Below are 27,872 nucleotides of genomic sequence, written 5' to 3' on the forward strand. Positions count from 1 at the left end.
GACAGTAGGACTAGGGGGCACAGCCTCAAGATAAAGGGGGGGGGGCGGTTTAGAACGGAGTTGAGGAGGAACAACTTCACTCAAAGGGTGGTGAATCTCTGGAATTCTCTGCCCGTTGAAGTGGTGGAGGCTACCTCGCTAAATATTTTTAAGACGCGGGTTGATGGGTTTTTGATAAGAGAGGGGATTAAGGGTTATGGGGAGAGGGCGGGAAAGTGGAACTGAGCCGCGACAGATCAGCCATGATCTTATTGAATGGCGGGGCAGGCTCGAAGGGCCAGATGGCCTACTCCTGCTCCTATTTCTTATGTTCTTATGTTCTTATAATGTTTAAGAATTATGAAATATCACATGAAATATTCACTATTGCTTAATTGCCATTATTACTGTTTAATTTCCCAATCTATGCAGTTGGCGTTATTTAAGTTTAGTACTCTAATTTTGGACTTCTGCATGTTACTTTTGTACTCGATGTGAAATTCTATCATTTATGACCATTCTTGTCCAGAGAATCCCTCACTGAGAGTACAAATTAGCCTCATCTCATTATATAAGGCAGGATCTAAAATAACCTCTTTCCTGATTGATTCCATGACATATTGTTCCAGGAAACAGTTTTGAATGCATTCCATGAGCTCATCCTCTAAACTACTTTTATCAATGTGATTAGTCCTGACTATACGCAAATTAAAGCGCTCTGTTATTATTGCATTGCATTTGTTACAAGCTCCCCTTATTCCTTGATTAATATTCGTTCAGTAGTATAATTCCTGTGGCTGTACATTTAAATAAATTTCCTGCACACTTCAAAAGAAGTGCACAATATTTTAAAATGCTCAATAAAATTATCTTTCATAATGTTGCATGGCTTTATCAATGTTTTTACTTGAAGTTATGTGGTCTCTCGAAGTCTGTACTTGGACTTGATATTTTTGACCCTTGATTGATAACCGCTCGTTTATCCAAACGTGAAGAATGCAATTTCTTAAGATTTAGTGAGCTCAAGTGACAAATTGTTAAATGTCTAACTGTTATTTTTCCAAATCATTTGTAAACAGAAAGACAGATTTCAATTGTGTATTTCAGGTAGCTTTACATTATGTGCTTTTACGGCAAAGACTGTGCATTTGAGGAGAAAAAACAGGCAGAAACTCATCTTGAACTTTGTGGTTAGGACTGATTACTTAACCAATGAGAACTTTTGTTAGACTTCCAAATGATGCTTCTTTTCAAATTGTACCTTGCTTATTTCAGCTGAGTATATTTGAAATGATTTGACAATAACATGGATGAGACTCGGCACACCTAAAAATTAACCACCAACCTAATGCACCTGCAACATAGGGGAACATTATATTGCATATTCATTTTACTGAATTGACTGTAAAGTACTCTAAGATTTCCTGAGGTCATGAACAGCAATATGTAATTATAAGTCTTTTTTTTCCTTTACCGGTACTCGAAACGTGAGCGGAACAGTCTTGGCTAACACTAGTGTGACACTCTGGAAGTGCTGAACAATCAGATGTGCCTTCTATTGCATAAAGTGTGAAGCTGAGACTCCCCCTCAGGCAGAAGATCCCATGGCTTTATTTTGAATAAGAGTAGTTGAGTTATCCCTGATGTCTTTCACAATGTTTATTCCTTAACCAATATAATTATCTGGTCACTATCATAATTGCTGTGGGAACATTCTGTGCACAAATTGGCTGTCTTGTTTCCTATGTTACAGCAGTGACTATACTTCAAAAGTACAGAATTGGCTATACATTTTTATGGAATGTCCTGAGGCTGTGAAGAGCACTGGAGAAGTGCAAGTTTGACATTCTCCGTACAACCACAAAAAGTAATAAACTGTAGACAGAGCTAAGTGGTCGCACGACCAGCAGATGAGGGCAAATCTGTTGCTTCACCAGCACCACTAAGTAATGGCACACAATCGGACAACTTGAGAAGCACTAAACTCTTTGAATATCTACTCCGTCAGTTATAACTATCTAATACATGAGTACAAGAGACAAGCTTGATGTGTCTCTAGACAAAGGTACAAAGTGGGCAGTCCTACTGTCACCTTAAAAGATCTTCTTCACCTTGGCATTCAGTATCCTACTAATTTGGCTCACTCCAAGAAGTAGCTGATTGTACTGGCAGCAAATACCATGGGCTGTGAGTTGCCAATTGTGGTGCGGAATGTTAGCACATTAGAATGATGTCCACAACTACCTAACCTCTTTTGGTGCAGGTCTGATATTGGCATTTATCAGACAATCTGGAAAATTGCTCAAACCTGCTCTATCCACCAATGGAAGACAAATGTAACCCAACCAATTCCTGTTCCATCAACCTCCTCTGAATCAGCAGCAGAAAGATAGACTCCTGATTAGTGCATTCAAACAACACCTACTCATCGATAATCTGCTTGCTATTAAGATTGCATTTTGCAGGAACTATTCAACTTCAGTTGCAGCGCAACTTTAATATCCAGGTATGACTGACTACCAGGGGAGAAGCGAGAGTAGCCTCTTTTGATAGTGAGGGCACTTTCAAGTAAGCTTGGTACTAGTGACCCCTGGAAAAACTGTGATAACAATGGGTCGAGAAGAAAATTTAAGTAGCTGAAGTCAAACCTGATGCAGAGCTCTCATGAAGGAGGCCAATCATCATATCGCCAATATATTAGTACAGTAGTTCCTTAGAGAACAGTCTTTATTCCAAGCAGCAGCAACTTCATCCAAGGACCTTCCTGTCATACATTCAGAGGTGGGACTTGTGATGCTCGCATTTGTTCCAATCATAAATCTTCTAAGTATAAAGCGTAGCATGTCCGCCTGCAAGAGGACCTAGACCAACTCCAGGTTTCGACTGACAAGTAGCAGATAAACTGCATGCCAGACAGTAATAATGTCCAAGATGAAAAAGCCTAAACATTTTCTTAAGACTTTCAACGGCACCATTACGGCAGAGGCTTTATCGATTATTCATGATAGAATTGGGGACCAGAAGCACAATGCAATTTTAATTGGATAGTAATATTAACAAGAACAGAATTGATTCCCCTCCATCTCTTTCAAATCCCCTCCACCATTCAGAAGGCTCATGTGAAAAGTGTTTGGAATGCTTACCATTTGCTTGATTAGATGCTGTATCTACCTTGAGGTTCTTGACATTGCCTAGCACAGAGCAGTCTGTACGTTTGGCAGCATTGTTATTGGACTTAATACCTATTCACTCCACTAAATAGAGGAACAATAGCAGCAAAATGAAGGAAACAACATGCCTCAAAATTCCTCTCCAAGTCTCTCTCACTCCTGGTTTGGACAGATAATATTGCCATTTCTAGAATAGTGCTAAATCAGAACCCTACAATAACTTGTCTAATGCTGTCATTGGATTACTTATCACAATGCAGCAATTCAAGTAGAAGGCCCAACACTACCACCTTGGGGGAACTGAAGTTGCCAATGCTGCAGTCTTGCCAGCATCCTGATAGATTTGAAGTAAAATCAAAATATGGAAGACTGACAGTGTAACAGAAGTTAAGATGGGTCTGTCTGGAATGACAGCAGACTGTGTACAGAATGGGTCTACAAGGCACAATTATAATGACCAGATGATCTGTTTTTTTGGTAGAATCCCTACTGAGCAGAAGGAAACCATTTGGCCCATCAAGCCTGCACCAACAATGGTCCCACCCAGGCACTATCCCTGTGACCCCATATATTTATCCTGCTAATCCTCTTGACACTAATGGACCATCTATCATGGCCAATCTATCTAACTCGCACATCTTTGGACTGGGAGGAAACCAAAGCACTCGGAGGAAACTCACACAGACACGGGAAGAATATGCAAACTCCACACACTGACCCGAGGCCGGAATTGAACTCGGGCCCCTGGCGCTGTGAGGCAACAGTGCTAACCATTGTGCCAATGTGCTACCCCATGATATTGATTGAGTGATATATATCGACCACGACAAAGGGGATAACTCTCCTGCTCTCCACAATAGTGCCAGTGGATGGATATTTTGCATCCATCATGGGCAAATGGTGCCCTGGACTTGGTTAACCATCTCATTTGAAAAACAACATCTCCATCAGTGTAAAACTCCTTTTAATTCTAAATTGGAATATCAGTTTAGATCTTTGTGGTCAGAACTTTTGACTTGAGCAAGAGTGCTATCAGCTAAACTATAGCTGACTGTCGGAATAATGTGGATGGTTAAAGTACTGGTAATCTCAGTGCAACCACTGAAACCTTCCATCCTCACATTTTTCCTGCATCTGTCACAGCAAAGCAATTTTAGTTGCAACTTCCAACAGCTCTTTTCCTATCACTTTTCAAGAAATCAGCTACTTTGTTGTTTAGTCTGGTCATGCAATGACTTAATTGATCCTGGATTGGGTTCAGTTAATTTTTCTGTTCAGTACTCATGTTGGAACACTCAATGCTGTGAATGTAGCAATTCACATCAAGTCAAATAAGCTGCTAGTTGCACAATTTATTGCTTTGCAACCTATACGTAAAATTCAATGTTTTTGTTGTGTGAAATTGCTTGATTGTCTTTTTAATTGTTTGGGATGAATGTTATTTTTATGGCTTTTCTGCCTCTTGTTTGATTTGCCTTGCGGAATCTTGGTTCCTCGTTATGTTGAGAAGGTTTTCGTTGTTTCTTGCATAAAAGCAAATTATTGCGGATGCTGGAATCTAAAACTAAAAGAGAAAATACTAGAAAATCTCAGCAGGTTTGCTGGCATCTGTAAGGAGAGAAAAGAGCTGACATTTTGAGCGTCATCTGGACTCGAACTGTCTGCTCTTTTCTCTCCTTACAGATGTTGCCAGACCGGCTGAAATTTTCCAGCATTTTCATAGAATCATAGAACCCTACAGTGCAGAAGGAAGCCCTTCGGCCCATCGAGTCTGCACCAACCACAATCCCACCCAGGCCCTACCCCTATATCCCTACATATTTTACCCACCAATCCCTCTAACCTAAGCATCCTAGAACACTAAGGGGCAATTTTAACATAGCCAATCAATCTAACCTGCACATCTTTGGACTGTGGGAGGAAACTGGAGCACCCGGAGGAAACCCATTCAGCCACGGGGAAAACGTGCAAATTCCACTCAGATGGACAGTAACCCATGCTGGGAATCGAACCCGGGTCCCTGGCGCTGTTGAGGCAGCAGTGCTAATCACTGTGCCACTATGCCAACCCCAATTTTTAAAAACTTTAAAAAATCACTTTTGATCATTTTACGAATGGCAACGGCTTCTCCCTATCTACAGAGAATCAAAATGAATACCTGGAAGCTGTGATACACATTGTTTTGGTTCCAGGGGAAATGAAAGAACCATCAAAATCCTGGAAAATATAAAGGAGCTTCTTATAAGGGAGTGGAAATAAAATGTTTCGCGGAGTGACCTATTGAGACTTTTGGGCTTAAGGAATAAATGTTTATGTAATATGGTTTTAAGTCAATAGTACTTGCTTTGTTTAATTCTTGTACAGTAAAGATTTTTGCTTAAAATACAGAACTATGATGACCTCAATCAGGCAATTGAGATTGGCCTGCTTGAGTTTGGACTCCAGTTGTTCCTAATTGATAGCCCAATCAGAGAGTCCCATGTCCTGTATTTAAACAGCAGTGTCAGTCCCTCTGCACTCCTGATGCAGATAGCAGCACACTGTGAGCACTCTGTTATGGTGAGATTTTATAAATAAAATAATTTTTGGTGACAGGACTTTTGCTTCCGTGGACTTATCACAGTGGCAATGAGGAAAAAGAATAACCTGAAGGAACTAGCTTAACTACTGCACATTGAGGGTAAATCATTGCTGGCAAACATGCCTCTGTTCAGGAAATTGGATTCTTTTGACCCTGCAGTGGAAGATTGGGCCCAATATGTGGAACGGATCAAGTGTTTCTTCAGCGCTAGTGAAGTAGCCTCAGATGAAGAGGAATGGGTTATCCTACTGATTGCTTGCAGACCGGCAGCTTTCGCTGTTATGCACAATTTAACATTTCTAGAGGTACCGGACACACACTCCTTCCAGGAGTTGACAGTAAAAGAATTTTACGACCCTAAGCCACCTCTGATCCTGCGGTTTTACTTGGCATTTCCTGACTAGATTAAAGTGATTGGCAGAATTCAGGGTGACATTAAATGAGATGCTCCAAGACCAATTGCTGTGCGGAATCAAAAACATGGCCATACAAAAATGTCTGTTGGCGGAGGCTCAACTGGGACTGTAAACAGGCATTACAGCTGGCTTTGTCTTTAGAAAAAGTGATATGGGTTACAGGGTGCTCTGATGGAGGTAGAAACTTGCACCTGTGCAACTGAGTTAGGGGACTGCCACTATAGGGCCAGCCATCACATTGCTGCCCTCAGGAAGGATTTGGATTCAAGGGAACCTTCGCCTGCCCACAGAACTGCACCTACACAAGGCTGGATTAAGCCTTGAATGACAGCAGTCCCTGCAGAGCCCTGCCCAATAACATTGCAGTTGTTGCCAGCATCAGGAATCGGTGAAGAAAAGCATGGTTCCAAATTAGACATTTCCAAAATGGACAAATAGGCCAAGGGGTAGGAGAATGCGCACCTTGAAAAACCACATACCTCCGACAAAGAACACCTACTTTGTGTAGCAGTGACCAAATTGGAACCTATTAAATTACTAAAGAGACTGAACGGACGTCCAATTTTAATGGAGATCGACAGTGGTGCAGCCCTATCTGTGGTTGGGAAACAGTGCAAAAATGCACTGGCCTCCCACACCTATCCTTGACCAAGACTTCGGCAAGACCGAAGACTTCCATGGGGGAACTACTGAGATTGTTGGGCGCAACTCATTTGCTTGTTGCTTACAGAAAATGACTGCTTAGGTTACTGTTGATGGTAGTGGAAGGTTTGAGACTGAACCTATTGGGACAAAATTGGCTGAAAGAGATCCAGCTAGACTGGGTAAACATTTTTCAGCTGGAAAATGGTCCCTTGAGTGAAGTGAACAAATATCCGGAGGTTTTTTGGGGAACAGTTAGGAACAATTAAAGGGACTGAAGCAAAATTACATGTCGACCTGGAGGTAGTTCCAAAATTCTGTAAAGCCAGGCTGGTACCATTTGCATTAAGGGAAAAGGTTGACACAGTAATGAAAAGATTGGAGCATGAAGGCATAATAAAACTGGTCCAGTTTTTAAGAGCGGCACCTGTGGTACCTATCCTGAACCTGGACGGCTTTGTTTGCCTTTGTGGGGATCTTAAACAGATGATAAATCATGACTCACAGGTGGATAAGTACCCAATTCCCTGGATTGAAGATCTATATGCAAAGCTTGCAGGAGGACTCTTATTCACAAAACTGGACAAGAGTCATGCATACCTACAGCTGCAACTGGACAAAGATTCACAAAAATTTGCTACAATAAACATGTTGAAAGGCCCTTTACAGTATAAAAGATCCCCTTTTGGGGTATCGTCAGCGTCTGCTATATTTCAGAGGACAATGGAAAGCATACTACAAGGATTGCCACAGGTCGCCATTTACCTGGATGATGCCCTCAGAAGATTTGCAGCAGTGGGTTGCGCTTAAAAAGAGAGAAATGTGTCTTTTTAGCAAGTAAATAGATAAATCAGGCCTACATCCTCTGGTGTATTAGGTGCGAGCAATAAAAGATGCCCTCACCACAGTCCAGGAGTTATGGTCATTTTTAGGCCTGGTAACATTATGGAAAATTCATACAAAACAGGGCCTTCATTCTGGATCCCTGCCACCAGTTACCAAGAAAGGGGCAAGTCTGGGAATGGTCTGCCTGCCAAGACCAGGCCTTCAAGAAAATCAAATAGCAACTCTTCTCAGTGTTTTAGCACTTATGACCCCAAAAAGAAATTGGTGCTCACTTGCAATGTGTCCCCATATGGGGTTGGTGCAGTTCTGGCGCACAGATGGCAAAATAGACAGGAATGGCCAACAGCGTATGCCTCCCAACTATGGCAGTAATGGAAAGAAAACGTGCAATCAAAAAAGGTCTGGCTGTGATTTTTGCAGTAGAAAAAATTCTGCCAGAACGTATACAGGCAGAAATTCACAATCGTCACAGATCACTGGGCCTTCTCAAGGAAGACAAAGTAATGCCACTAATAGCTTCAGCCCAGATCCAGCGTTGGGCATTATTAGTGATAGCATACCAATATGAGTTGGAGCACCGGCTGGTGATTTGAGTGGCAAACGCCAATGCCCTAAGCATGTTACCATTAATGGACACCCCACTGTTAGTATCCAGAGTAGAGGAAATGGTTATGACACTAAACGTCTTGGATATCCTCCCAGTGGCCGCACACAACATATGTCTGTGGACAGAAAAAGACTCTGTATTAGCAAAGATAAAGTACCTATGCTAACAGGGGAGTTGGAAAGACCGGTTCAGCCACAATTCCACCCCAACTGGAGTAGAAGGGAGCTAATCATTGTGGCAGATGGAATACTGCTATGGGCAGCATGGATCATAGTCCCAAGTTGGGTCTGTTGGGTCATTCTGGCCAAATTACACTGTGAACACCCTGGAGTGTCCAAAATTAAGATTCCAGCCAGGTAGACCATGGTCGTGGCTCCATGTCGATTTTGCAGGCCCATTTATGGGGTTCATGTTTTTGGCAATAGTAGACACCCGTTCCAAATGGTAGCACGTCTACAAATTGAACTCAGCAAACACAATGGCAACTGTTGAGAAACTGTGCACATCAGTTGCGATGCACGGGATACCAGAGGTATTAATTTCAGGCAATAGATCGGTTTTCACCAGCCTAGAGTTCACAAAATTCATGCAGTCGAATGGAATTCGGCACATCAGGACTGCACCATACCACCCAGCTTCAAATACAGACCTTAAAAGCTGGGTTGAAAATATAGCTAGTGGCATCAATAGAGACCAAACTCCCACACTGGCTGGTCAACTATAGGACAGCCCCACACGCCATGTGGGCAGATGACTCTGCACCAGGCTGAGCCTGCTATTTCCAAACCTAGGAGGGTAGGTGGAAAAACACCAAGAAGCCCAATGCAGTGGCCATGATACCACTCGCCAAGAGAGGCTTTTTGATGCTGGCAAGAGAGTCTGAGTAAGAAATTATGTAAATGGACCTGCACGGATAACAGGAACAGTTGAATCCAGGACGGGGACTGCTATCCTACCGGTTACGCGTGGGCGAGGCCATCTTAAGGAAACGCCTGGGCCAGGTCCGTGCCTCAAACTCACCACTTGTTCCTGAACCGAGTAGGCCCTGCAGTTCTAGGAACGAGGAGAGTTCTCCTTGACGGGCTAGAACCATGTCTCCAGTATCCCTGATGCGAATCTCAGAGTCCAAGATGGACAAAATTGCAGCAGTTTCCCTACTACCAGAGGTAGAAGAAGAAGCAGCCCTCTGGTGTTCACTGCGGTAGAGACGTGCGCCCAACTGATACAACTCGCCAACGTCCCAGGCCGAGTTGAAGGATCCAGACCTGGCGCTCAAACGGAGGAAAAGACCCGTGAGGCAATCAAACCAAGAGAATTCCTCAGGCTTTGTGGGGGGAGAACTGTGATGACTTCAGTCAGGCAATTGAGGTTGGCCTGCTTGAGTATGAACTCTCCTAATTGGGCCAATCAGGGAGCTCCATGTCCTGTATTTAAACATGAGTGTTGATCTCTCTGCATTCCTGCTGCAGATAGCAGCACACTGTGAGCACTCTGTATGTTATAAGAACATAAGAAATAGGGGCAGGAGTAGGCCATCTGGCCCTTCAAGCCTGCCCCGCCATTCAATAACATCATGGCTGATCTGTCGTGGCTCAGTTCCACATTCCCGCCCTCTCCCCATAACCCTTAATCCCCTCTCTTATCAAAAACCCATCAACCCGCGTCTTAAAAATATTTAGCGAGGTAGCCTCCACCACTTCAACGGGCAGAGAATTCCAGAGATTCACCACCCTTTGAGTGAAGAAGTTCCTCCTCAACTCCGTTCTAAACCGCCCCCCCCCCCCTTTATCTTGAGGCTGTGCCCCCTAGTCCTACTGGCCTTTCTGAGCAGGAAGAGTCTCTCCACCTCTATCCTATCCATCCCATTCATCATCTTATACGTCTCAATGAGATCTCCCCCCATTCTTCTAAACTCCAACGAGTACAAGCCTAGTTTATTCAGCCTCTCCTCATAGCTCAACCCCCTCGACTCCGGCATCAGCCTAGTAAACCTCCTCTGCACTCCCTCCAAGGCCAAGATATCCTTGCGTAAGTACGGCGCCCAAAACTGCACACAGTACTCCAGCTGCGGCCTCACCAATGCCCTATACAGCCGCAGCAAGACCTCCCTACTTTTATATTCAATCCCCCTCGCTATGAAGGCCAGCATCCCATTAGCCTTCCTGAGCACCTGCTGCACCTGCAAGCTGGGTTTTTGCGACTCATGCACAAGGACCCCGAGGTCCCTCTGCACCGTCGCCTGCTGCAGTTTTTCGCCGCGTAAGTAATAATCCTTCCTACCATTATTCCTACCATTATTCCTACCAAAGTGGATCACCTCGCACTTGCCAACATTAAATTCCATTTGCCAGTTCCTGGCCCATTCGCCCAGCCTATCTAGATCCTTCTGTAGACTCTCCACACCCTCCGCACAATTTGCCGTTCCACCAATCTTGGTGTCATCAGCAAATTTCAACACCATACACTCATTATGGTGAGATCTTGTAAATAAAGGAACTTTTGGTGATGAGACTTATTACAGAAACCTTATGTCATTATTCTTTCATGTAATAACTGGGATTTAGACATTCTTTTGAAAAGTTAATAATCACTCTCTCCAGAGAAAGAGAGAGATCTCCCCACAGCCTTGCATCTTTTCCTCCTTCAAACGTTTGCCCAAATGATAAAATGGTGTGTACTTTGACACTCTGCTACATGCTAAAGCATTCTAATATCTGGCAGTCCTGGTATGTTCGTAGGCTTGGATCTATGGCAAGAGGCAGGAAGAAGACAGAATGCAACTTGGAATTTTAATTAAGGGTGGCATGATGGCACGGTGGCTAGCACTGCATTCTCACAGCACCAGGGACCCAGGTTTAATTCTGGCCTTGGGTGACCGTGTGGAGTTTACGCATTCTCCCTGTGTCTGTGTGGGTTTCAGCTAGCTGCTCCAATTTCCTCCCACACTCCAAAGATATGAGGGTTAGGTTGATTGACCAGGCTAAATTGGCCGTTAGTGTCAGGGGATTAGCAGGGTAAACGTGGTGTTATGAAGATACGGCCTGGCTGGTATTGTTGTCGGTGCAGACACCATGGGCCAAGTGGCCTCCTGCACTGTAGGAATTCTATGAAACTTTTGCTATTAATTTTCCAATCAGAAATAAGGTTTTCCTATTCCCATCTGAAAGCTTAATTTTGAAAAAGTGGTTAAATATCCTCCTCATTTTATGTGATCCATTGAAAATTGTAGTCTCTGCATTTTTGATCCCAGACATTGGTATATTTAAACCATACTGTCTTTAATGATCTTTCTGTGGTGGCATGCCAGAAGCGCAAAATACTCTTAACTACGACTCACTCCGTGTTTTGTACAAACTTATCCTTCGTTCTTGTGGAATGTATTTCGATTTATAAAATCCAAGGTGCTAGTATCCATTTTTATGATTTCATCTATGCTTTTACAGTCAATTAAATGTTTGAATCCTTTTGAGTCTTTGCTGGCCTTTTCATTAAGGATTAATCCCACTGTTTGTTTTGTATTAACTTTTGGGGGTCTCCATTCAATTTGAATCTGTCACTTGTCCACTCATGCTGGTAACATGTTAGTCTCTTATTGCAGTATTTTGTAGTCCTGTCCTTTGCCAAACCAACTGTTTTTGAGTTGGTGGCAAATTTTAAGACAACATTCTTAAACCCAAATTAGCTGATTTGGGCATATAATGCTAACCCCAGGGGTAAGTCATTTTTAGCTGTTTTTCAAGTCGAGCACAACTTTTTTTTTCATATGCCAACAAACCTTTTATCCGTGCAGATGCATTTCTGCTTTTGGCAAATGCTTTATTTTGTACTCTTGAACCCCTTGTGACGTTACCATATCCATGGATAGTTGGTGCATTTCTTTACTAATCTCCTGGGAAAAAAAAACTTCTGCCAAAATGTGAATTGCCTTTAGCAAAGAAATTTGCCTTTTCTGGTCAGCCTAAGGATTCTCAAGACTTTTAATAGTAGCATTTAAAAGCTGTGGAAGCGCAATTTATTATTGTCCTTTCCTCTTTCATAAACTCAATTCCAAGCTCCATTTGGAGCAGTAACTTTCCTGAGAAGATGGTGAATAAGAACTTGCTGTGTTCTGGTACCACAGTTATTATCATGACTGCAAAATATACTCTGTTCTGCCTCTATTCAGAAAAACAAAATTTCTATGAATCGTATGTTTATGCGTGTGTTATATGTGGTAAAGTTGTGAAGTAAATGTTGAATTTGTACTTTATAATTAGATGTGTGGCTTTGTTTCTGTAGTGTCTTCCCTCTCCTGAAAGATGACTTATTGGTTATTTTCCATAGATGGGAGTGGCTTTCTGATACCTCATTGAAATAACCATATATAAGCATAGACAGTGAGTGTCTGTACGCAATTTGACCAGCACATTTAACAAAACTGAAGTGAATAGTTTATATATTTACTCCTATTAAGTTCATAGGCTTGTTTTGCTAAAGCTATTCGGTGTTTTTGAAATTGAAAAGTGCAGTTTTCTTTTGGGTATTTTAAATGTAATTTTCAAAAACTTGTAACAGCAAAAATTAACTGCAGAAAAATACAAGGTCGTGAAATTCTACTCTTATCAATTGCAGCTGACTTAGAAAAATCTATAATATGCAGTAACCTTTTGTAGTAATGAATCATCATACTTGACTTGTAAGCTTGGCCTTTATGTTCTCTGCAGTCTATTCTTTTCAGAATAACTGTCCAGCAATTGCAATCTGTATTGAACTGATACTTCGTTGCTTGATAGTTGCCTGATTTTTATGGTTTTCTTTGACTGTGGTAATTTATAGTTGTGGCTCTTTGGAATCACATTCATGCAGTTTGTTTTGCATAAGCTGAATAAAAATGACATGGAAGGGCATGAGTCAGTACACATACTCTAGTAATATCTGGTTGTTTTACCCTTATGTTTCTAGTTGGCAATTTAAAATTATGGCCCTAACTGTACTTTAAATATGTGATAATAGCATGTGTACCTAATAAGGGCCAGTACCATTTCTTCAAACTGTGTGAATAGTTGTCACTCACATATGACAAATGTGCCTTCATCTGCTCTTTTCATGGCCCCCTAAAATCTATACCCTGGAATCAGGACGATGAAATTAGCTGCTGTGTAAATTGTGTGTCTGAGTGGTTCATTATCTAATCACCGTCGGAGCCCGAATAATAAAATAGATTGATTCTGAGAAGAGCTGTGGCAGATGACTTCAGCTATTTTAACATTTGTATTTAATTTCTCACAGAAACAAGAATGGTTGAGTTCAGAATTAAATGCAATATTGAATATACCATTACTTCCATCAGTTTGGTACAGTTTTGTTGCTGCAGTCTGAGATGGAATTTAGAGATCCAGTTCAGTGGTACATCTTTAATTTTATTAACTGAAATTATATTTTAAAATTTCTCGCGCAATGTTTCTTTCAGGAGCTTTTGAAGACGATGAAATTGTTCACATTGAAGGAAGTGTAGACCCTGTTCGGGATATTGAAATTATTCATGAAGAACTGAGACTAAAGGATGAAGAGCTAATTATGCCGATTATTGACAAATTAGAGAAAGTAGCAGTAAGAGGAGGAGACAAAAAACTAAAACCTGAATATGTAAGTTGAAAAGAAATCTCTTTCCCTTCATTTCATAACACAAAATATTTGAAACTCAGTGTTGAAGTCTACTCTCTGCTTGTTATCCTTGGATCATTTACTGACAATTGTATTAAAGTATTGAGTTTAACATGATATTTTGGTATATAAATTATAAATGTCTGAGGCCAGGAGTTGCAGACATCATTAGCACTGAGTTATTCATTCAGTACCTAACCTTAGGGTCAGAATACTGGGTAAATGAAAGTATTTGCACAGGCTTTTTGTATGTTCAGACCATGAGTGAGATCTTTAAGCCCATTGCTTCAATGTGATAGCCAGGAAAAACAAAACTAACGTGTGTTTTATTTTATGTATGGGGTTTGTGTCAGTTTTGTTAAAGTCTGTTAAAGTTTTGGCCTTTTTATTATTTTGTCTGCCATCTGTCTTGACGAAGCAGTCCTGACTATTTGTTGTATTAACCATCTGGGCGATTTCACCTGCTGAAACCATTAGGGGACTCGGTGTTTTCTCAGATTAATCCTCCTGACATTGGTTTTTGCAATGACGGCTGGAGCAGGCATTCAGAATTTGCAGGTGGCCAGTGACGCACATAATTGCTGACAATTTTAGGCAATGAATAAAAATGGGCTACATCACTTGTCAAAGGTTACATATAAAGATGCCAAGTGAAATCTCCTGGAAGTCTTTTTAAGGTTTAAAGAATAGTTTGTAAACATTGTGTCCAGCATTTTCACATTGTTATGCATGTGCGGTTGCTGACTGTCGTGTTATAAATTAAAAATTTTGTAGAAATTTGAGTTCAGAGGCTTCTGAGACAGGTATGTAATTATTGTGAAGAGGTTGTGAGAATAAAAAAACTATTAATTTGCAGACATTTATTTCCTCGTTAACTTGCATAATCTTGGTAAAACAATAGATTTTTTTTGAAAACAGCAAGAACCACATCAGATTTTGTCTGTTAAGATAAAATGATAGAAATGAATTTATACACCCATTGGATGTTGGTTGAAACCTGCTATTCAAATGAGATCTCTCATTTGTTTGGATACTGAGAAATTTAATTGTTGTCCTCTCCATATTGATACGGTTTGTTGAAACCAGTGAAAATTTTTAGCTTTGGAAACCCTGTTATCACAATATTGTGCAATCTCTGATACCTTTGGAAAGTAAAGTACATAGAAGGTGAAAAGCAAGAAATTCTGAAAACCTGTTTGAGAAGCTACCAATTTCATATAATAGAATTTGCTACATGATTTTCTAAAATATAGTTATATATTAGCCACCTTAAATTTTGATGTGGTCTGCATTTGAGCTTCATATATTTTGCTAAATGTTTGTTATAAATTAAAAGATATATTTAACAAAAGCAAATCATGCATGCTTTTAAACGCAAGAGCTGACTGTGACCTTTTAGACCAGTGTGCCTTTTATTAACACCTGCCTGTGAAGAGAATCATGCCACACGCAGCTCTTGATTCAGAGCAATGAAATGGATAAGGAAAGGCTTGAAGGGTTCAGTTTGTGTCACTTGCTGTTTGCCGTTTCCATTTCACAGATGATTAATCTTTCTTTAAGGGAAGGACAGAGAAACAAAGCAAGTTGTCTCTTCCTGCAGTTGCTCCTTCTGAATGCACACTAGCTTGATAACTAGAAGCCCTTTAGAATTCCTGTTGAGAAAGATGTTCTGAAACTGAATGCAGCTGGTTGGAGGTCACCAGCATGATTCTGTTACTATTGTGAAATTGAAGCGGTTTTTCCCCCCCCCTTCTTAATTTTTTTTGGAAGGGGAATGTGTTGGCAAAAAATCAAAATATAGAAGAAGCTTTGGACCAGTTTGACTCAATTCTGAGGTTGGATAAATATATTCATATGCTTTCTTTAAAAAAAGCTTCTCGCTCTACTTCCCCCACTGTTCTTTACTCATATTTATTTTATTACTGGTTCCTATGCTGGCTGGCTTACACAATCAATATGAAGGAATAGATTGTATATTTTGGGAAAAAGCACACATAATATTATATTCACCTAAGCAAAAAATTCACATTAACTTAGTAATTTTCTCTTTCCATCCTCATAAAACTTCTGTTTTAAAAAATTATACTTGGCTGCTTTATGGTAACTTAAATAATTATCCAGCTCCTGCTGTGTTCATTTACCTTCTTTGCATTGTAATGCCTCTGTTTTTCTCTTAATCTTTAATAGGACATAATGTGCAAAGTCAAGAATTGGGTTATAGAGGAAAAGAAACATGTACGCTTCTATCATGACTGGAATGACAAAGAGGTAAGACTTTGATGTGCACTTGGATTTATTAATATCTGTTGCCTTGTTTCTATAATCTGTGTTAGATGTCACTTTATCTTGTAGAAATCTTGTAATTAGGTTGTAAAGACTGTTGCATAATTCAACATTTTTCTTTGGGTCAGAGGGAGCCATTCAGTTTCTTGATTATTTCAGACTACTCGTGTTTCTGTGGGGATGGGGTTAAAGCTGCTTAAATTGAAAGGCATTTTGGTTTCTGCCACCTTAAAAATGCTAAGGATATATTAAGTTTTTGCTTCAATGTTCCTCTTTTGCTTTTTTTCTCAGATTGATGTATTGAATAAACATTTACTTTTGACTTCAAAACCAATGATTTATTTGGTTAACCTATCTGAGAAAGACTACATTAGAAGGAAGAATAAATGGTGAGTTTCATATAAGATGGTTAAAGTTGAGAAAACTGGAATTTCAAAGATATTGTCTTATAATTTGGTTATTGATCTATGCTCCTAGGTGTAAAACCTAATCACCTAAATCCATGTAATGAACTTTAAACTGTATTTCAATTTATGTCATTTAAAAGCATTTGATATATTGTAAGTTTATTTCAGAGCCCAAGTGATAAATTTATATCACAGCAAATGTATAGTAGTGAATTACTTGAGTAATAACCATATTATTTTATGGTCCATTAATTTCATGAAGTTTTTTATTTCACTTTTCCATTAAAGGAAATTCCAAATAATGAAGAGTAAAAGTGCTCTCATCTACATAATTTATTCATTTGTGCCTAAATGCATGCATATTTAGAATGTGCATCTGGAGAGATTATCTAATTATGATTAAAGTAAATGAAAACTATTGAAATGTGTAGGACCACAGAATATTTCTTAATTGCACGCTTTCTTGAAATAATGAAAAGTAATTGCTATAGTTTGGAATATAGTACACACATGGTATGGTAAGGTGTCTACTTAAAAGAAAATGGGGACAATATTAAATGAGTGAATTGCCTCCTATTCTTGTTTAGTCTCTTTTTTGGCTCCTCGTCTGTGTTCAGAATCAATAGGATTGACTCTTACCTGGCCTTAAAATGATAGATGTCGATCTATATTTTTGGTGTACTTTCTTTTCCTGTATCTTGTTATTGCTGTATGGATATGAAAGATTTCATATGTCAGCCAATGAGGCAGATTCTTTATGCTAAAAGCATCTCACACCTGTGTAGAGATGATTACCGGTGGAAATTGCTGGCTGTAATTGTACAGCAATACTACTTCCAGACCCTAATAGTAGACAGACTTTCAGAAGACGCCGGTCTGTGATTTGCTTGTTGCAGATGCCCCGTTTTTACTTTGGACCAGTTAGGATGGTGATTAGGTTATGGCCAATTCAAAAGAAATAATAGTATGAATTAAAGCATAGTTTTTAGTGGAAGAACTATTGATCTTAACTACAACAGAAAGAGGCTTAATTTCTGAAATTCATTGTGGTTTATTCAATGATCGTATTAAAAATTCTGCACTGTACTGTTGTCTGTTTTGTCAAAAGATCAAAGCCAATACAGACGAGTGATGTTCCAAAAGCAAGTTTACCATGTAGGCATTTTTCTCAATGGCTTTGCTGCCTGCTGTTCCTATTTTCCCTCTAGCAAGTCACTGTATCCCCCCTACACATCCTTGCCTGTAAAAAATGATTAAGGAAGTATTTGTCATAGATTTATGAGTGGAAGCATTGCATGATAAGAAATGGCATCTACTGAAAAGGGGAGGGGGGTTGGTTGCCTTTCTTCTACACGAATCATGCCAGAATTTTAATGCTGCGTTTATGTAGCAGTTTTTGTATTGAGATTTGTTTAAAAAAAAATTTTTTAAGTATCAAAACAGTTGGTGTGTTAGTTTGAGGCAGTATAATGAGCAAAGTCAATACTTAAAGTGCACCATCTTATTTTCCAGATGTAAATGGTTAGTGTAGATCTCATTCATACCAGCTTACTCCTTAATTAGTATCTTAAGTATTGCATCTCAGAGAGCAGTTGGCTTAAAAACGTTACATTTGATTGGAATTTATGGTGTTCATTAAGTGAAGAATAATATATTACATAGGTTAGGAAAAGGAGAATTAGCAATAACACTGGAAAGTTAATTTCGTATTGCCTAGTCCTATAGTTTTTGTTGTAGATGTAAATATAATGCATCGCTAGACTCTGATGGTGAGTGGTGGAAAATAAAGCAACTTTCAAAGGAGGCGTGCACATTTTTTGTACTGTTTCTAATATTACAGTGTATATATATATATATCAATGTTGATAAGTATTTGTAAACTGTCAAAGATATAGCCATTTTGCTTTACAAAGTAGATAGTGTTTTTTTTAATCTGCACATTTAGACTGGAAGAACTTCTTGAGAAGATTTAAGTTTAGTAGAAATTAGCTGAGTATTGCAAATGATTTATGTATATCGATTGTGATTTTGGAAGAGTTGCAGAGATTATGGTGCACTAAGTGCAACAGAATTAGTTGAGAATCAAATCTGGTATAATGCAGAGAGAGCTCCTAACTACCAAATAAAAATCAAAAAGATTGATAATTTCTCTTCTGTTCTTCAATTGCACTCTGGAAGTTCTTCTGTCTTAGCCCAATTCTTGGTGTCTTGAATTCAAACTGATACTCATTAACCCCTGTGTAACCCAGCTTGGTCACAGAATCCATCTCCATCTCATTTTCATTGACTTACTTCAGTATTTCAGAAATCATTGTACTGTACTACACATAATGGTATGTCAACACTGCAAGCTTCAGTTAACGCAAGTGATTACTGAGGTCTACTCCTTTCTTACTTCAATTTTGATTTGTTTCTATTGCACCATCTAATGATGTAATCTAAATAGAGCCAGCTGACTTCCAAGTGTGGTCTTTTGTAAATCCTGCTGTCGCGATAGCACAAAATAACAGAAACAGTGGGATCCTAGACAACTGAGACAGTCGGTTTTCATTTCAGAAAAATAACACCAGAGAGTGGTATCTACAGGTTCTTTCTCTCTGCCTGTCTGGAAGTAAAGGTCCTGCACCAAATTAACAGTGACAGTTTCTTTATAAATATTAACATCAAACTGTCCATAGTTTAGCCCAGTTTCTGAAAGGCCATATGCATGGCTGATATTGGGAGTTAAAAACATCGCATTGGGCACAATAAGAGTCATCCAGTAAATGTTAGCTTAATGACAGATTTTGAGGAGCTTGTTTCACCAGTTGCCTGAAATGAGAAAGCATTCCACTCCACTGGACTTGCATCCTTCACCTTGATAATTGCAAAAATTCACTAACCGCATTAAATGGCCCCCCTCTCCTGGGTTTTTAATGCTTCCAGCCCAAATGTTATGTAGAATAAAATCCAAACAATTTCTGAAGAACTGTCAGATAGTTAAACCATGGAGCTTTCTGTCCCCTGTGAAGATTACTTTTGATGGCACTTCTATTGGCCAGGATGAAGAAATCTTGATGAAAATTAAAATGGAAAGGCCAAGATTACATTGTATATTTATATACATAGCCTTGTTTCTTATTTCTTCATTAGTTTTCTTTTGTAAGTTTGCTCTTAAAAACGTTGAGTCAGAGTATGATTCTCAGCAAGTATTGTCATACTTGTGTTGCCATTCTATATTGTGGACAAGAAGATTCTGCAAGCATTTTAACCATAACCGCTATTGCATCACCAAAAGTAATGTATTCTATTATAGTTTATTTGTAACTGATAGTAATAAGTATGATAATGCTATGATTTGCAAATATTCACCCTGAACAACCCTGCACTGCACAAGGTACAGTCAGAATCCGCGGTTGATGCCACTTTCAACAAGCCCTGTCTCAAGTTGGATTTGGACTATTGTTCTGTGTGACTGTGTGTAGTGTGACTACCAGTTCAGTCTGTACTTGGACTTCACCTGCCTGACACAGATCAACCTGAATCTAAGACATTGTACCAAGGGGGGTGGGCTCAGTGCTTAAGGCACTTCTCATGGCACATCGTCCTAAACCCAGCTCTACATCAATATTTCAAACCAGCTAATCGGCGTAAACTCTCATGTAAAGATGAGTTTCGTAGGCTGATGGAAATTGCAGAATAGGAAGTAACTGCCAGCATTGTAGATGGCATTCCTCCCACTATTGCGACAAGAAATTTAAAATGTGCAGATCTCCTGAGCTGCTAAAATAATTGTTCAGATGTGCCCCTTTCTGTGGGATCTCTGGCCCATTAGAAACATAGAAACTAGAAGCAGGAGTAAGCCATTTGGCCCTTTTGAGTCTGTCTTATCATTCATCTTGATCATGGCTGATCATCAAATTGAATATACTGATTTTCCCCCCCCCGTATCCCTTGATCCCTTTGTCCCCAAGAGCTATATCTAATTTCTTCTTGAAATCAGACAATGTTTTGGCCTCAACTACTTTTGATGATAGTGAATTCCACACATTTACCACTCTCTGAAGAAATTTCTCCTCACCCCAGTTCGAAAAAGTTCTTATCCTCAAACTCTGACCCCTAGTTCTGGACACTGCCACCACCACCACCACCACCACCACCACCACCACCACCACCACCCCCCCCCCCCCCCGTATTGGGAACATTTTTTCTGAATCTACCCTGTCCAACCCTGTTACAATTTTATAAGTTTCTATGAAATCCCCTCTCTTCTAAACTCCAGTGAATATAATCCCAACCGACTTAATCTCTCCTCATATGACAGAACTGCCATCCCAGGAATCAGCCTGGGAAACCTTCGCTGTACTCCCTCTATAACAAGGACACCCTTTCTCAGATAAGGACATCAAAATTGCACACAACACTCCAGATGTGGCCTCACCAACACCCTATACAATTGCAGCAAAACATCCCTATTGTTATTCTCAGATCTCTTGCTATGAAGGCCAACATGCCATTTGCCTTCTTTACTGCCTACTGTATCTGCATGCTTATTTTCAGCAACTGATGCATGAGGACTTCAAGGTCTCATTGAATATCCACCTCAGTTTACATCCATTCAAATAATAATCTGTCGTCCTATTGTTGTTACCGAAAAGGAGAACTTCACATTTATTCACATTATGCTGCATTTGCCATGCAGATACCCACACACTGTCCAAATCACACTGAAGCATCTCTGCATCCTCCTCACTACTTATCCTTCCACTGCAAATTTAGAGGTAATACATTCAGTTCCCTCTTCTAAATCATTAGTATATAATGTGAATATTTGGGATCCTAGCACAGACCCCTACGGAACCTCACTAGTCACTGACTGCCAATAAGAAAAAGACCCATTTATACCAACTCTTTGCTTCTTATCTGATAAACATCTTTCTATCCATCTCAAGACACTACCTCCACTCCCATGTGCTTTAACTTTACATATTGGTCTGTTGTGTGAGACTTTGTCAAAAGCCTTCTGAAAGTCTAAATAAACTACATCCACTGGTTCTCCTTGATCAACTCAACTAGTTACATCCCCAGAAAATTCCAATAGATTCGTCAAGCATGATTTCCCTTTTGTAAATCCATGCTGACTTACCCTGATTATACCACTGCCTTCCAAATGTTGGGTTATGAAATCCTTGATAATAGACTTTAGCAACTTCCCCAGTACTGACATTAAGCTCACTTGTCTAAAATTCCCTGTTTTCTCTCTCTCTTTTTGAATAGTAGGCTTATATTAGCTATCCTCCAATCTGTAGGAACTATTCCAGAGTCCAAAGAATTTTGGAAAATGACCATCAATGGATGTACTATTTCCAGGGCCATTTCCTTGAGTACTTTGGGATGAAGATTATCAGGACCTGGAGATTTATTCACCTTCAATCCCATCAATTTCCCAAAACCATTTCTCTACTAATTTTCTTCAGCTCCTCATTAAAACATTATTTATGCCTTCCTTTGTAAAGACTGAAGTAAAGTACAAATTTAATTCTTTAGCCATTTCTTTATTTCCTGTTATGAATTCTCCCGTTTCTTACTGTAAGGGGCCTATATTCGTTTTTATCAATCTTTTTCTCTTTACAAATCTACAGAAACTTTTAGTCAGTTTTTATGTTCCCTGCTAGCTCATGCTCTAAGAGATTCATGGACTTCCCAGGAAACTTGGCAGTCTTATGTCTGAAAACCTGCTTTAGCTATCTTCTTGAAAATTCTGAATCACTAGGCCTTGTGAATGTAATATTTAAAGTTCCCTCATTACTTATGAAACAGGACATTTCTAAGCGATTGAATTTTTTTGTGTTAAGGAGGGTTAGATTTATATATTCCACTTTCAAAGAAGACTGGTTTGTTTTTAGTAAAATTGTATATATGATGAGCAAATTGTCAATCTGTAGTTGGCAATATTAACTGGAGTGTGTAGCGATAAATAGACTAATAATCAATCACTCATTTGTTATAAAGTAGATTTTGTGTTCAGGTCCACATCCAGTGTGTTGTTGAGATGAATATTGAAATGTTAGTAACTTGCGCATGTTTCCCAAAAACTAGTTTGCTATTCACATTGTTTTTGATGATCAGTTTTTCATGATTGAGTAAATGTTATTTGGGTTATGGTTTCTTAATTATGGCTCAATAGTAACTGCATTTTAAAAAGACGTTACTTCAAGGCAGAGGAAAATAACATTGTTTCTTTGCAGCATTTTTATTGAAGTATTAAATAAAGCAACTTAGAATGTAAGTTGAAAACAGCATAGTTATTCATGTGCTAAGCTTTTAATTAAGACTGATATATCCTGCAAATCTACATCGGAAAATTCTCTTCATAGGGAGAAAATATTTTCTTGCAACCACTTGGTTTGCGTCTCATTTTTCAAAACTGGTGAAACTTTACTTTCTAATTATTTCCCATTCTCAACCACCAGACTGATAATAAGAAACATGAAAAGAAATAGTTAGGAGAAAAAACCCATGCTGCTTTCTAGCCCGAAAATGATCAATTGATCATAATTCAAACTTGGCATAAATTTTGACCATAAAAATTTAAAGCAGAAAGGTTTTGTCATTTGGAAGTTGTAATTTAATTCCTCGTCATAGACACTTATTAATTAGAAGTTTGCTTGACTTTGTTCTATTTCTTTCTGTATCTTACTTGCAGAGAATGCCTCTTAGAAATTCATGGTTGGTAATTAACAAACATAATATGGGCAGCAACCAGATAGCAGCATAAAAATGAAAAACAGGATTTAGTTTATTAAAATATTATCCCTGTTTCAATAATAGCAACTTCTATTGATGCAGCACTTTTAATGCAGTCAACCATCCCAAGATACATCATGGGAGCTTGTTATAGAAAATTTGATACCTGTCCACAAGAAGTTATTAGTGCAGAAAACCGAAGCTTCGTCAAAGAGAGGTTTTTCTTGTTTGCCCATCTAGAAGAAGATGACCGTGTTTGTACCTGGGTGTTCGGTACAGTTCTGACAGGTATGCAGGTGACTGAAAGTCTGACCTGCAGACAATTTAGTTTTAGAACAACTCTGGATTCCCTCTTACACTCATCCTCCGCCTCATGCTATCACTCATGTTGAATTGCTCTCTCATTCCATTGTGTTCACTTGATCCCTCGCTCGTGTTTGCTTTCTCCGGTGTGTTTGCTCTCTCGCGTCCCCTCGCCCTCGCCCTCTCTCGCGTCCCCTCGCCCTCTCTCGCGTCCCCTCGCCCTCTCTCGCGTCCCCTCGCCCTCTCTCGCGTCCCCTCGCCCTCTCTCGCGTCCCCTCGCCCTCTCTCGCGTCCCCTCGCCCTCTCTCGCGTCCCCTCGCCCTCTCTCGCGTCCCCTCGCCCTCTCTCGCGTCCCCTCGCCCTCTCTCGCGTCCCCTCGCCCTCTCTCGCGTCCCCTCGCCCTCTCTCGCGTCCCCTCGCCCTCTCTCGCGTCCCCTCGCCCTCTCTCGCGTCCCCTCGCCCTCTCTCGCGTCCCCTCGCCCTCTCTCGCGTCCCCTCGCCCTCTCTCGCGTCCCCTCGCCCTCTCTCGCGTCCCCTCGCCCTCTCTCGCGTCCCCTCGCCCTCTCTCGCGTCCCCTCGCCCTCTCTCGCGTCCCCTCGCCCTCTCTCGCGTCCCCTCGCCCTCTCTCGCGTCCCCTCGCCCTCTCTCGCGTCCCCTCGCCCTCTCTCGCGTCCCCTCGCCCTCTCTCGCGTCCCCTCGCCCTCTCTCGCGTCCCCTCGCCCTCTCTCGCGTCCCCTCGCCCTCTCTCGCGTCCCCTCGCCCTCTCTCGCGTCCCCTCGCCCTCTCTCGCGTCCCCTCGCCCTCTCTCGCGTCCCCTCGCCCTCTCTCGCGTCCCCTCGCCCTCTCTCGCGTCCCCTCGCCCTCTCTCGCGTCCCCTCGCCCCCTCTCGCGTCCCCTCGCCCTCGCCCCCTCTCGCGTCCCCTCGCCCTCGCCCCCTCTCGCGTCCCCTCGCCCTCGCCCCCTCTCGCGTCCCCTCGCCCTCGCCCCCTCTCGCGTCCCCTCGCCCTCGCCCCCTCTCGCGTCCCCTCGCCCTCGCCCCCTCTCGCGTCCCCTCGCCCTCGCCCCCTCTCGCGTCCCCTCGCCCTCGCCCCCTCTCGCGTCCCCTCGCCCTCGCCCCCTCTCGCGTCCCCTCGCCCTCGCCCCCTCTCGCGTCCCCTCGCCCTCGCCCCCTCTCGCGTCCCCTCGCCCTCGCCCCCTCTCGCGTCCCCTCGCCCTCGCCCCCTCTCGCGTCCCCTCGCCCCCTCTCGCGTCCCCTCGCCCTCGCCCCCTCTCGCGTCCCCTCGCCCTCGCCCCCTCTCGCGTCCCCTCGCCCTCGCCCCCTCTCGCGTCCCCTCGCCCTCGCCCCCTCTCGCGTCCCCTCGCCCTCGCCCCCTCTCGCGTCCCCTCGCCCTCGCCCCCTCTCGCGTCCCCTCGCCCTCGCCCCCTCTCGCGTCCCCTCGCCCTCGCCCCCTCTCGCGTCCCCTCGCCCTCGCCCCCTCTCGCGTCCCCTCGCCCTCGCCCCCTCTCGCGTCCCCTCGCCCTCGCCCCCTCTCGCGTCCCCTCGCCCTCGCCCCCCCTCGCGTCCCCTCGCCCTCGCCCCCTCTCGCGTCCCCTCGCCCTCGCCCCCTCCTTCGTCTTTGGACTGTGGGAGGTAATCAGAGCATCCGAAGGGGAAACATGCAGTCATGGGGAGAATGTGCAAACTCCATACAGACAAACCGAGAATCGAACCCCGATCCCTGGCACTGACAGTAGTGCGCCATTGGCACTGGTTCAAAAAAGTATTGAAAGTATGCTTAAGAATATCACTGAAGTGAATTGCGGCAATTGAAGCTCCTATTCTAATGGTACCAAAACCCGATGATAACCTCCGACTGTATGAATATTGAAAAGTCAGTGTAGTTAAAAAGTCAGATTCATATCCTATTCCTCGATTGGAAGACTGTATTGAAAAGGTGGGACAAGCAAATGTTACTTACCTGACTTGATTTATTTAAAGGATACAGGTAAGTAATTTTATCAGAAAGTGCAAAGGAGGTTTTGGGTTCTGTGATGTCAAAGGTCTGTATCAGTTTAAAGTTATGCCATTTGGAATGAAGAATGCGCTAGCAACATTTCAGCGACTAACTAACAGGGTCATTTCTGGACTAAATAATTGCGGTGTATGTAGATGATCTGGTGGTTTTTCAGTCAAAAGTGGAAGAGCATTTGGAACATTTAAGAATTGTTTGTTTGACTATAGGAGGCGGGCTTGATGGTAAAATTTGCAAAAAGTGACTTTGAAAAGGTCCAAGTCACGTTTTTAGGCCATACAATTGAACGTGGATCGATGGCTGTGTGGGATGTGAAAATAAAAGTTATTGGGAAGTTCCCAACACCATCAATGAAAAGAGAAGTGCTGAGATTCCTGGGCATGAGTGATTTCTACAGGAAATGCCAGATTTCAGCAGAGTGGCTGTTTCAGTGACTGACAATGGATACAAAATTGGCTTGATGACAGAAGATAGAAGGTGGTTGTAAAGTGTTGCTTTTCAAACTGGAGGCCTGTGACCAGCGGTGTGCCTCAGGGATCAGTGCTGGATCCACTGTTATTTATCATTTATATTCACGATTTGGATGAGAATATAGGAGGCATGGTTAGTAAGTTTGCAGATGACACCAAGAGTGAAGAAGGTTATCTCAGATTGCAACGGGATCTTGATCAGTTGGGCCAGTGGGCTAATGAATGTCAGAGGGAGTATAGTTTAGATAAATGCGAGGTGATGCATTTTGGTCGATTGAACCAGGATATTGAATACAGGAGTTGGGACATCTTACTGAAGTTGTACAAGACATTGGTAAGGCCACACTTGAAATACTGTGTACAGTATTATGGAAAAGATATTATTAAACTAGAAAGAGTGCAGAAAAGATTTACTACAATGCTACCCAGACATGATGGTTTGAGTTATAAGGAGGTGCTGGATAAACTGGGACTTTTTTCTCTGCAGCTTAGAAGTCTGAGGGGTCATCTTATAGAGGTCCATAAAATAATGAGGGGCATAGATCAGCTAGATAGTCAATATCTTTTTCCAAAGGTAGGGGAGTCTAAAACTAGAGGGCATAGGTTTAAGGTGAGAGGGGAGAGATACAGAAGTGTCCAGAGGGACAGTTTTTTTCACACAGAGGGTGGTGAGTGTCTGGAACAAGCTACCAGAAGTAATAGTAGAGGTGGATACAGTTTTGTCTTTCAAAAAGCATTTAGACAGTTACATGGGTATAGAGGGATATGGGTCAAATGCAGGCAATTGGGGCTAGCTTAGGGGGTTTAAAAAAAATAGAGCGGCATGGCCAAATTGGGCTGAAGGGCCTGTTTCCACGTGCTGAAAAAGCACAGGAAATTTCAGTGAACGTCTGAATTCTGGGAGACGTTTGACGATCTGAAAACTGTTAACCACTGCTCCAGTTTTGGCAACACTGAAGTATGCAAAGCAATTCAAGCTGGCCATTGAATTATAGAATCCCTGCAGTGCAGAAGGAGGTCATTTAGCCTATAGAGCCTGCACCAACAACGATCCCACCCAGGCCCTATCCCTGTAACCCCACATATTTATCTTGCTAATCCTCCTGACACTAATGGCCAATCCACCGAACCTGCACATCTTTGGATGGTGGCAGGAAACCGGAGCACCTGGAGGAACCCCATGCAGACATGAGGAGAATGTCTGTATGGAGTTTGCATAATGACCCAAGTCGGGAAGCAAACTGGGTCCCTAGTGTGAGGCAGTAGTGCTAACCACTATGCCATTGTGCCACCTGTTAGTGTGCATGATGTGAGTATTGGTGCTGTATAAGAAAGGCTAGAAAAACCTCTTGATTATTTTTCCAGAAAATTAAATATTCAACAAAAGAAATACTCAACCATTGAGAAGCAGACTTTGAGCTTAGTATTTTACTGTTTCTGTTACCAACAGTTCATTAGAGGCAATTGTTTACACTGACCATAATCTACTGAAGTTTCTAAAGAAGTTTAAAGATAAAAATGCGACACTGTTCAGATGGAGCTTATTATCACAGCTATTTAATTTGAAAATTATACACATGGCTGAATGAGAGAACGTGATTGCAGATGGTTTATCATGACTTTGGTGTGAAAAAAGGATGGAACGTTCAATGATGGGAAAGAAAGACTCAATTTGATTGTACTTATAAAATTGCATGTTTCGGTGTAATAAGATATACATAGCATGCTACTAGTGTGCAAAACTAGAGGTCTTGGGAAAATGAAGCCATCTTTGAGCTATTGCTAGG

The 27,872-nt window shown here is 41.6% G+C and overlaps 1 protein-coding gene across 1 annotated transcript in view; it reads left to right on the top strand.

Moving 5' to 3' along the window:
* ola1 (Obg-like ATPase 1) overlaps positions 1-27,872 on the top strand; it is a 184,144-nt gene that overhangs the window by 76,028 nt on the left and 80,244 nt on the right. The window contains exons 5-7 of the mRNA XM_080198972.1: positions 13,691-13,866; positions 16,072-16,152; positions 16,459-16,556. Coding sequence (XP_080055098.1) covers positions 13,691-13,866; positions 16,072-16,152; positions 16,459-16,556 — 355 coding nt within the window. The remainder of the gene's footprint in view (positions 1-13,690; positions 13,867-16,071; positions 16,153-16,458; positions 16,557-27,872) is intronic.

This window comes from Carcharhinus amblyrhynchos, chromosome 11 (genome assembly GCF_965287045.1).
Source record: "Carcharhinus amblyrhynchos chromosome 11, sCarAmb.v2.hapA, whole genome shotgun sequence".
In the NCBI taxonomy this organism is placed as follows: domain Eukaryota; kingdom Metazoa; phylum Chordata; class Chondrichthyes; order Carcharhiniformes; family Carcharhinidae; genus Carcharhinus; species Carcharhinus amblyrhynchos.